This window comes from Mustelus asterias, chromosome 9, assembly GCF_964213995.1.
Source record: "Mustelus asterias chromosome 9, sMusAst1.hap1.1, whole genome shotgun sequence".
Lineage (NCBI taxonomy): Eukaryota > Metazoa > Chordata > Chondrichthyes > Carcharhiniformes > Triakidae > Mustelus > Mustelus asterias.
The window spans coordinates 16,304,924-16,317,358 of record NC_135809.1 but is presented as its reverse complement, the minus strand read 5'-3'; the positions used below and the strand labels follow the sequence as shown (position 1 = coordinate 16,317,358).

General features: G+C 42.4%; 1 protein-coding gene across 1 annotated transcript in view; it reads right to left on the bottom strand.

Moving 5' to 3' along the window:
- Positions 1-11,805, bottom strand: part of cpsf6 (cleavage and polyadenylation specific factor 6) — a 46,845-nt gene extending 35,040 nt beyond the window's left edge. The window contains exon 1 of the mRNA XM_078219740.1: positions 11,665-11,805. Coding sequence (XP_078075866.1) covers positions 11,665-11,724 — 60 coding nt within the window. The 5' untranslated portion in view covers positions 11,725-11,805. The remainder of the gene's footprint in view (positions 1-11,664) is intronic.
- Between the last annotated feature and the right edge of the window lie 630 nt (positions 11,806-12,435).

Here is a 12,435-nt window from a genome sequence, read left to right as displayed (position 1 = left end):
AATTAGCCTGGTGAATCTCCTTTGGACTGCCTCCAATGTTACTATTTGTTTACGGTAAGGGAACCAAAACTGTATTCCAGGTGAGGCCTCACCAACACTCTACAACTGCAACAAAACCTCCCTATTTCTAAACTCCAATCTCTTTGCAATAAAGGGCAAAATGTCACCCTAACTACTTGTTGTACCTGCCTGCTAGCTTTTTATGATTCGTGTAGTAGAACACTTAGATCCCTGTACTTGACTCACCTGCATTCCCTTTCCATTTAGATAATAATCTGCCTTTTGATTCCTCCTACTGAAGCATGACCTCATACTTGCCAGATTTTCATCCAGTCACTCAATCTATATCCTATTGCAGAATCACAATATTCTAATCACGACATGCCCTTCAACCTATCTTCATATTATCAGCAAATTTGGTAATCGTCTCAAGGTGATTAATGTAAATAATGAACAATAGCAGGCCAAGAACTGATCGCTGTGGTACTCCGCTAGTACATCTTCCCACCCTGAAAAGGGCCCATTTATTCCAACTCTTTTCTATGTGACAGCCGGTTTTCAATCCATACTAACATGCTCCCTCCAATTCCATGGGCTTTTACTTTATGCACCAACCTCTTATGCAACACTTGTCAAATGCTGTCTACTCCATCATTCAACTCGATCAATTTTCATAAATGCTACTTTCTCATCTATGCCCTATATCCTTTGAATTTCTGAGATCAACAATCTATGAATGTATTCAATAACAGAGCATTGACAACTCTCTAAAGATTCAAAAGAAATTTCTGTCAGCCCTAAAAGATCAACCCCTAATCCTGGAGCAAAGGCCCATGGTCTAAATTCCCCAGTCAGTGCCTACCCTTCAGAATCTCATACATTTCAATGAGATCATCTCATTTTTATAAACCAGCAATTCTGATCTGAGGATGACTGGAGGCTCACAGGGTTCCACAGGTGGGCTGCAGGCAGACCTAAAATGCAAATCACTCACACAATATCATGGTTGCGGCCATGCAAGGTAACAGGCCAGAATCCTCATTCATTCAAGTGAGACCCTGGGTCTATAGCATAGTTGTTATAAGTGTAAACGACAATACAAATTTATAAGCAATATTTGTGTTAGTATTGATTTTGTTTGATTACTATTGATGTAAGCATTAGTTTCTTTCTGACGATTTCATAACATTATAATGTTTCAAGTAAACATGTTCCCTTATGACATTAACGTTTATAGTACGAAAATGTTTATATTTCTGTTTCCCCAGCATGAAGCATAATTAATGATATTTAGCTTAAAAAATTAATGCACATATATATATTATAATTCCATTAATTCTGATGAGAGTGGGTGATGGAGAACTGGTAGGTGGTCTTTGGGGTCTATTGCCCCACCCAAGTGGTCCCCAGAAAAAAACATTTGAGAACTATTGTTTAAAACTCTATACAGAATTTGAGCCCAATTTACGCAGTCTCTTACAGACAAAAGGCTCTTGACAATCCTCTCAGCCCAGGAATCTATATCCTTCCTTAGATATGGAGATTAAAACTCTACAAAGCACCCCAGATGTAGTCTCAAACCCTATGAACTGTAGCAAGGCTTCCTTGTTACACACGAATCTCCTTGTGATAAAGACCAACATGCCATTTGCTTTCCTAATCGCTTGATGTACCTATGTGAAGTTTCCAAGTCTCTTTAACATTGACAAGCTTCGCACCTTTTTAAAAATATTTTTACAACCAAAGTGAATAAGTACTTCCCCACATTCTGCTCCATCTGCAACTTGTTCAATCCTTGACCTATCTATATCTCTTTGTAGCCTCTTCGCGTCCTCCTCACAGCCTACATTCTGTTCTAGTTTATCATCAACAACAAACTTGAATGCATTACTCTCAGATCTCTTTGTAGGAGTCATTAATATAACATGAAAATAGACCAGCATTCACTCCACTACTAACAGAATTAACAAGTTGACACTACTATTTTCTGCTTCCTGTCTATTAACCAATCATGATGTGGAGATGTCGGCGTTGGACTGGGGTAAACACAGTAAGACGTTTAACAACACCAGGTTAAAGTCCAACAGGTTTATTTGGTGGCAAAAGCCACAAGCTTTTGGAGCCTTAAGCACCTTCTTCAGGTGAGTGGAATTCTGTTCACAAACAGGGCATATAAAGACACAGACTCAATTTACAGAATAATGGTTGGAATGCGAATACTTACAGCTAATCAAGTCTTAAAGGTACAAACAATGAGAGTGGAGAGAGCATTAAGACAGGTTAAAGAGATGTGTGTATTGTCTCCATACAGGAGACAATACACATCTCCAGACAGGACAGCTGTAAGTATTCGCATTCCAACCATTATTCTGTAAATTGAGTGTGTGTCTTTATATGCCCTGTTTGTGAACAGAATTCCCACTCACCTGAAGGAGCTTAAGGCTCCGAAAGCTTGTGGCTTTTGCTACCAAATAAACCTGTTGGACTTTAAACTGGTGTTGTTAAACTTCTTACTGTATTAACCAATCCTCCAGCCATGTTAATACTCCCAAATTCATGAGCCCTTATCTTGCATTTTAAGTTGTGTGCACCTTATTAAATGTCTTTAGGATACTACCTTTAGGTAAAGCTCTCCTTTACCGACTCTACAATTTACATCCTCAGTTAATAAATTTAGCAAACATGATTCCCCTTTTGTAAAACCACATTGACTCTAATCATACTACAGCTTAAATTCATTAAAACTCCCTTAATAATAAATCCCATTCAAGTAAATATTTTCTGTATCCTCTCCAAAGGTTTCAGGTCTTTCCTAAAGTGTAGAGCCCAGAATTGGATACAATAATCCAACCAGGACCAAACTAACATTTTACATCAACGCAGCATAACTTCCTGGCTTTCACATTCTATGCCTGCCTGTATCTGTACAGCCCAGGATCCCACATACTTTGTTCATCTGTTCTGCCACCTTCAAAGATGTGCACAAACAGCCCTAGGTTTCTCTTTGAAATTGCACCATGCCTACAGCAACAAGGAACTTGGCTCACAACAGAATTTATACTCTCAGAAGTAAAAAAGGTCATCAACATAAAACATTTAATATTTCTCTCTCCACATATGCTGTCAGACTTGATCATTTCCATCATTTTCTGTGTTTGTTTCAGATTTCTGAACCAAAAAACTAGAAAATAAATGGTTACTTCATTAAGAAATTAAACTTGGAAATCACAGACTACCTGGGATTTCTTAGGTTGACAGAAGTAATAGTTGCGGCTTTTCATGCAGGGCAAGCAAAATCTATAGGAAAGCCTTCCTACTTGGTCAAATATGTGGTTACAAGTTAATTTTCCGAGCACACGTCAATAAGATGACAAATGATATAACTGTCAATTTGGCCCATCAAACTTCATTGGGCCAAACACATTAAAATCAACATCTAAAACATAATGTGAACGTGACTATACTCTGTTCAAATTAAGCAGATAAGTGACCCAGTAGTTCAGGGAGAGGAAAACGGTGCTGTAATTAAACATTTCAGTAAAATAGATAGAAAAACAATGAAAACATATCCACAAACCAAAATTACCAAGAACTTTAGCTCATTTGTGGCCAGCAATACAGGTGTAATTGATTCCAATTATGGGGAAACAAACAGTATCATTCAGACTCCAGCATCTGCAATAATTTGCTTTGATAATTGAAAGTCTGAATTGGGGTTAATACTGTAGCAAGAAGCTGCCTTAGCAGTTGGAATGAGCGTTAACTTGGGAATTTGGTGCAGAGGGGTAAGAAGGTGCTACTTTCTGTATCATTATTTCAGCATCCAATTGTGGGTGAGTTTTCAAAGGCATTAATTAGGTGAGCAGGTAGGTGATTGATTGGTGCGTTAAGATTTCATCCCTCTAAATGGGGGCAGTGATTTAAATTGGTGCTGAGGACATACAAGTATAGCACTAAAACTTAATTCATTAGACTATTTAATATAACTACAGATAACAGTTGTGTTTTTTATTTGATCATGGGACGTGGGCATCGATGGCTAGGCTAACCATTTATTACCCTCAAGGTGGTGATTAGCTGCCTGCTTGAACCTCTTAGTCCATCTGGTGTTGGCACAGCCAGAGTGCTGCTGGGAAGGCAGTTCCAGGATTTTGACTCAGCAATTGTGAAGGAATGATGATAACAGTTCCAAGTCAGGATGATGCGAGACTCTGAAGGGAACTTGCAAGTGGTGGTGTTCCATGCATCAGCTGCTCAGGCCCTTTTAGGTGGCAGAAGTCATATGTTTAGAAGGTGCTGTTGAAGGAACCCTTTTGAATTGCTATAGTGCATTTTATAGATGGTGCATACTGCTGCCATTGTGACTTAGAAACTAAGAGCAGGAGTAGGCCATTTGGCTCTTCAAGCCTGCTCTACCATTCAATATGACCATGGCTGAATCCCCTATCTCAATGCCATATTCCCACTTTCTCCCCATACTGTTTGAAGCCATTAAAATCTATTTTAAAAATCCTTGAGCGACTTAGCTTCCATAGAGAATTCTACATGTTCACGACAAAGATTTTTCCTCATCTCAGTCCTAAGTGGTCCAACTCCGTATCTTGAGACTGTGTCCCTTTCTGAGACATTGGTGGAAGGAGTGAATGGGGTGCCAACTGAGCAGGCTTCTGGGTCTTGAATGGTGTCAAACCTGAATGATATTGGAGTTGCACTCATCCAGGCAAGTGGGGCGTATTCTATCACATTCCTGACTTGCGCCTTGTACATGTAAACAGGCTTCGAGTGCCAGGAGACAAGTTACCTGCTGCAGAAATCCCAGCCCCTGACGTGCTTATGGTCACAGTATTTACATAGCTAGTCCAGTTCAATAGTAACTGCCAGGATGTTGATAGTGAGGGATTCAGTGATGGTAATACCATTAATTCTCAAGGGGGGATAGTTTGATTCTCTTTTCCAGAGATGGTCAGTGCCTGGTACTTGTGCGGTATGAATGTTAAGTCACATTTCACTCTAAACATGAACGTTGCCCAGGTCTTTCTGCAGGCTGCCTCAGTATCTGAGGATATTTCTAAAGTAAGAATCCAATTAGTTAAAAACAACAGAGCAGGTCATGTATTGCAGATGTAGCAGCTGGGAGCTGGTGGACATCAGTGTGATCCAAGACAACCATATCTGCTTAAGTGTCTGCAACTTGGGCTTAAGTGTCTGCCCGGTGGATCCAGAACTGGCTTGCCCAAAGGACAGTAAGAAGTCTCAACACCAGGTTAAAGTCCAACAGGTTTATTTGGTAGCAAATACCATAAGCTTTCGGAGCAAAGCTCCTTCGTCAGATGGAGTGGTCTCTGTTCTCAAACAGGGCACATTGTCTGTACATTTAAGACCTGGCTGGCTGTAGAGATTTGCATTCTAATCAGTATTCTGTAATTTGATTTCTGTGTCTGTGCCCTGTTTGAGAACAGAGACCACTCCATCTGACGAAGGAGCATTGCTCCGAAAGCTTATGGTATTTGCTACCAAATAAACCTGTTGGACTTTAACCTGGTGTTGTGAGACTTCTTACTGTGCTTACCCCAGTCCAACGCCGGCATCTCCACATCATGATTGCCCAAAGGAGGCAGAGAGTGGGTATAGATGGGTCTTTTTCTAAATGGAGGTCGGTCACCAGTGGTGTGCCCCAGGGATCTGTTCTGGGACCCTTGCTGTTTGTCATTTTCATAAATGACCTGGATGAGGAAGCAGAGGGGTGGGTTGGTAAGTTTGCCGACGACACGAAGGTTGGTGGGGCTGTGGATAGTCTGGAGGGATGTCAGAAGTTACAGAGGGACATTGATAGGATGCAAGACTGGGCAGACAAGTGGCAGATGGACTTCAACCCAGATAAATGCGTTGTGGTCCATTTTGGTAGGTCAAATGGGATGAAGGAGTACAATATAAAGGGAAAGACTCTTAGTACTGTAGAGGATCAGAAGGACCTTGGGGTCCAGGTCCATAGGACTCTGAAATCAGCCCCGCAGGTGGAGGAGGTGGTTAAGAAGGCGTATGGTGTGCTGGCCTTTATCAATCGAGGGATTGAGTTTAGGAGTCCAGGGATAATGATGCAGCTATATAAGACTCTCGTCAGACCCCACTTGGAGTACTGTGCTCAGTTCTGGTCGCCTCACTATAGGAAGGATGTGGAAAAGATAGAAAGGGTGCAGAGGAGATTTACAAGGATGTTGCCTGGATTGAGTGGCATGCCTTGAGGATAGGCTGAGGGAGCTCGGTCTTTTCTCCTTGGAGAGACGAAGGATGAGAGGAGACCTAATAGAGGTGTATAAGATGTTGAAAGGCAGAGATCGGGTGGACTCTCAGAGGCTTTTTCCCAGGGTGGAAATGTCTGCTATGAGAGGACACAGGTTTAGGGAGCTGGGCGGGTAGGTACAGGGGAGATGTTAGGGGTAAGTTTTTCACACAGAGGGTGGTGGGCGAGTGGAATCGGCTGCCGTTAGTGGTGGTGGAACTCAATAGGGTCTTTTGAGACTCCTGGATGACTACATGGAGCGTAATAGGATGGAGGGTTATAGGTAGGTCTAGAAGGTAGGGATGTGTTCGGCACAACTTGTGGGCCGAAGGGCCTGTTTGTGCTGTAGTTTTTCTATGTTTCTATGTAACTTCATCTCAGAGCTGATGAGCTGGAGGCTGAGCTTGGACACTGCAAGGGGGAATGTTACCTGGATACTTTGTTCCAGGAGGCAGTCACAGGATCCAGAAGGTAGCAATGAAGGAACCTTAGACATGAAATTGTCTGACAGATTCAAAGTTCTTGCAACTTGTGCAGACGAGTTGAAACTGTAGGTTGGACAAAACAACTCACCACGACACCATAGTGTAGGGAGCCATTTAAACAGAAGGAGTAAAAAGAAATGCAGTTGTAGAAAAGGCAAATATACTCAGGGGATAGATGTTGTTCTTTGCAGCTGAGATGAAGTCCTTAAGATTATATCGCTTGCCCAATGCCTGAGTTAAAGACACCTTCTCTGGGCCAGAGAAGATTTGAGTGGGAGGGGAAGGATCTACTTGTGATATACATAGGCACCAATGACAAAAGTGGGACTAAGAAAGAGATCCAGCAGAGGATGAGCAGCTCCGGCCTAAATTAAAAAGCAGAAAGACAAAGGTAATAGTCTCTGGAATAATGAGTCACAAACAAATTGGCATAGATTAAATAAGGTCAAAGAGCGAAATGCATGGCTCAAAGATTGCTGTGGAAGAAAATGATTTTGATATGGAGATAAATGGCTTAGATCTAATGAGCATTGCAGAGACATGATTATACGGTGAAGATTGGGAAATAAATATTGCAGCGTACAAAACATTTTGAAAAGATGGCAGAATGGAAGAGGAGGGGAAACCACGATAATAAAGGATAACATGGACATGAGAAAAGATACTGGATCAGAAAAATCAGGAAGTAGAATCAGTATGTGTGGATATTAGGATTAGCAAGGATCAGAAAAGACTGGTGGTAGTTTATAGACCTAACAATAGTTATGCTGTTGGTCAGTACATTAAACAAAAAAATATTGGATCTTGTAACAAAGGCAATGTAATAGTTGTGGGGGACTTTAATAGAAACCCTACAGTGCAGAAGGAGGCCATTCGGCCCATCGAGTCTGCACCAACCACAATCCCACCCAGGCCCTACCCCCACATATTTACCCGCTAATCCCTCTAACCTACGCATCTCAGGACTCTAAGGGGCAATTTTTTTTTTAACCTGGCCAATCAACCTAACCTGCACATCTTTGGACTTAATCTTAATTTATACTGGACCAATCAAATTGGCAATGGTGATCTGCAAGATGACTTCATAGAATGCTTCTGTGACAGTTTTCTGGAGTAATATCTGTGGAACCAATTAGCGACAAAGCTATTTTAAACCTACTATTGCATAATGAAGCAGCATTAATTAGTATCATAGGAAGAGATCTGCTGGGAAACAGTGATCATAATACAACTAAATTCCACACTGAGTTGAAAATAACCAAACCCACACATATTTGGACTGTTGGAGGAAACCGGAGCACCCAGATGAAACCCATGGAGACACAGGGAGAACATACAAACTCCATACAGTCACCCAAGGCCAGAATTGAACTGAGGTCGCTGTGAGGCGGGAGTGCTAACCACTATGCCACCGTACCCAATTTAGACGAAGAGACAGTGAAATAGATCGAACTTTCCTTACGATACAAAGCAAAGTGGGAATGCTAGCTGAGAGGAGGGTACTAAGACGCTACACAGATATTAAGTAAGGGGCAATACTGTGGCAGATGGGAGTATAATGTGGGGCAGTGCGGTTATTCACTTTGGTCACAAGAACTGAAAAGCAGAATTATTTTTTAAAGTTGTGAAACTTGAAAACATTAATGTTCAGACTGCACTTGGGTGTGCTTGTACAAGGAACACAAAAATATTATGCAGGTACAGCAAGTAATTAGGAAAACAAATAGAATGTTGGCCACGACTGCAAGGGGTTGGAGTTCAAGAATAAAAAAGTCTTACTACAATTGTGCAGGGCTTTGGTGAGTCCACACCTGGAGTACCATGTGTGGGAAGATGATGGCAGTGGTAATGTCAATAGTAATCCAGAGGTCCAGGCTAATGCTCTGGGGACATGGGTTCAAATCCCACCATGGTAGCTGATGGAATTAAGTTCTGTTAATACATCTGGAATGTAAAGCTAGTTTCAGTAATAGTGACTATGCCATGAAGCTATCATTGATTGCTGTAAAAACACTTCAATGTCCTTTAGGGAAGGATACCAGCCATCCTTGTCTTGTTTGGTCTACGTGCGGTGCCCGACGCAGCAACGTAATGACTCTTACCCTCCGAAATGGCATAGCAAACTGTTTAGCTCGAGGACAATTAGGGAAGGGCAACAAACCTCTACTTCCCAAAGAGGGAAAACATTAGCCTCCATATTTAAGGAATGATATATTTGTATTGGAGGCAGTACAGCAAAGATTCACTGAATTGGTCCCTGGGATGAGAGGGTTGTCCAAAAACAAGAGGCTGAGTAAATTGTGTCTGTATCATCTGGCATTTAGAAGAGTGAGAAGTGACGTCACTGAAACATTCAAGATTATGAAAGGATAGGGTAGACACAGACATTCCGTTTCTCTTTTAGCTGGGGAATCAAGATCGAGAGAACAGGTTCTGGATAAAAGGCTGATTATTTACATCTGAGATGAAGAGAAAATTATTTACTCAAAGGTTGTGACCCAAGGGGCTGTGGATACACCACTACTGAATATATTTAAGGTTGAGATATGACAGTTTTTTGTATCTCAAGAATATGGGAACAGCCAGGAAAGTGAAGTCAAAGCCCAAAATCGGTCATTATTGTATTGAATGGGCAAGCAGACTTGTTGGACTGTATGGTCCTCTCCTGCCCCTAGTTATGTTCTAAATGACTGAGCTTTAATTGGCAATATACAAGACTGCATTTCAGAATAAACTTTTCAGATAGCACCTGGTGCAGTTGAAAATAATTTCCCTCCTTTTCTGTATAGTAAACCACCAAAAAGTGAAAGTACATTTCTGCCACTCATGCATAGCCAATCATAATTTTCTGTTTTGCTCCTAGAATTCTAAATTGCATTTTTCTTCATCTCTCTCTCACCCTACACATTTTCTGGTTCTCTAACCAGGAAACAAAACACATTACAAAAACAGAAAATGCTGGAAAACCTCAGCAGGTCTGACAGCATCTGTTGAGAGAGAACAGAGCTGATGATTCTAAGAACAAAGAAAATTACAGCACAGGAACAGGCCCTTCGACCCTCCAAGCCTGCACCAACCATGCTGTCCGGCTTAACTAAAACCCCCTAACCTTCCGGGGACCATATCCCTCTATTCCCATCCTATTCATGTACTTGTCAAGATGCCCCTTAAAAGTCACTACCGTATCCACTTCCACTACCTCCCCGGCAACAAGTTCCAGGCACCACTACTCTGTGTAAAAAATCTGTCAGAAGATAGGTTTCCTCTCTTCAGAATTTTAACAACCCAATTTGTACTAAAAATCTATAACAAGTGGCATGCTATACCTGAAAATGACTGGAATCCCAACTGATTAACTTTAATAAAGGATGCAAGCAATTATGGAAATGTTTGTTTATTGTTGGCTTTCTGGAATTGCAAGCATATAAAAAGCAGTGTAATCATTGCACATAGGCAACTAACTATTGAAAAATTTGGTACAACCTCAGGACCCTCAAAACTATCTCATGATAAATTACTTTTCCCAGAGCACGAATGAATCACTGTCACAAAGTTATTTAGAGAAGACACAGCTAGGGCATAGAAACAAATGAGTCTACTTCTGGTCCATTGACAGGAGTACAGCATTTGTAAGTGCAATTATGGAGATTGTGTACTCAAACTTTCTTGAATAATCAGTGTTCAAGTTGAAGTAATGGCAATTTATAACTGCATTCCAATTGTGAGAAATACAAAATTGCACTAAATGAGTTTTAAGTAGATTTTTAAAAAGGAAACTACAGCCAAGGGAGCAGAAATGGCAGTAGCCTCCCATCCACTGACTGTCTACACTTCTCACTGCCTTGGATAAGCAGCCAGCATAATCGAGGTCCACACGTAACCCAGACATACTCTCTTCCATCGAGAAGATACAAAAGTCTGAGATCACGTACCCATTGACTCAAGAACAGCCTCTTCCCTGCTGCCCATCAGACTTCTGAATGGACCTACCTCCAGTTGATCTTTTTCTACACCCAAGCCATAACTAGCACTACATTCTGCACCCTCTCCTTTCCTTCTCTATGTAAAGATATGCCTTTTCTGTAGAGCCCACAAGAAACAAGACTTCTCACTGTGTAATTAACACGTGACAATAATACATCAAAAAAAATTTAAAATCAAAAATGTGGCAATTGTTAATTTTTGATTCCCAAATTTTCACCTGACCTGATAATTCCAAGTACTTCCAGCATATTTGCTTGCCCCCCCCGCCCCCTTCTTTTTCTAAAAGGAAAACGACAAGTGGTGAGTGGGGGTTTCAAAGTTGAGGGCAGGCTGCAGGAATGTTGTTGAGGAGAGGATACGCAATCACTGGCTGCTATTTAGTGGCGCGCCACCCTCTCTCACACGGGCGCCATGTTGTCCTGTTTTGTTCTCACAAAAAAAGCGGCGCGGCATCCAGCAGCCGTGGGGGCGAATGAGAAAATGCGCACACACGGGTTTCAAAATAACTAGAGCAAATAAATGATAACGCCGCCCCGGGGGAGAATTATAATCTGCGAATTAATCTCGGGGCGGGTTAAGAAAAGCGGGAAGGGAGTCAGGATCTCTGCTTTCTCGCGTCTTTGAGGGAAGAAGCGGGAAAAGAGGACCACCCTCATTGTAGGCCGTCCCCCACCACCCCCCGGGCGGAGCTGCGTTTATGGGCTGTTGAGATTATTGATTAGAGGCCCGGCCGGCTCTGGACGTGAGAGTGGGGGCGGCTGCTGTTCAAGCGGGTGAAACAGGCCGACTTCTCCCGCCCCCTCGATCGTGTGTGTGTGTGAGGGGTGGGGAGAGCTGGTGAACTGCAGCATTCCTCCCTCTCTCTCTCTCTAGGCGCGACGCACCGCTCCCATCCCAGCCGAGCCGTCCGTTTACCTGGTTAAACTCCTCGCCGACATCAGCGTAGATATCGATGTGATCCACACCGTCGGCCATTTCAGCGCCTCTCTCTCAGCCTCGAGCGGCCGTTTGAAGGGTCACTGCATCACTTCCGGAAAGAGCGCCCTCCTCCTCCCCGCCAGGCCACCCTCCGAATTGCACCCTCAACTCTTCACACTGAGGTGGCAAGTCCAGCCAAAACTTTTAAAGTTAGAAGTTTATTTATTAGTGTCACAAGTAGGCTTACATTAACACTGCAATGAAGTTACTGCGAAAATCCCCCAGTCGCCACACTCCTTGCGCGTGTTCGGGGACACTAAGGGAAAATTTAGCATTGCCAATGCACCTAACCATCATGTATTTCGGACTGTGGGAGGAAACCAGAGCACCCGGAGGAAACCCACACAGACACGAGTAGGACGCAGACTCCTCACAGACTGACCCAAGCTGGGAATCAAACTCGGGTCCCTGGCACTGTGACGCAGCAGTGCTAACCACTCTGCCACTGTTCCACCCCTATGCCAAGCAAACTGACTTCAAAGACCTGCAATTTGATATTTCAGTCTTAAACTAAGATCTGATTTCTTACTGCAACTCGTTTTCAATACACTTTAAATTAGTTTGGTTTGGATCTTGTACCGGTGGGTGGCACCAGAGTTGTTCTGGAGGCTTGAGGACTGGCAGCCAATGAACCAGTCCATGTAATCCTGTGTTGTTTTCGAACTGATTTTGAAGAAGAATTTAAGTCTATGAGGAACATTGCTTAAA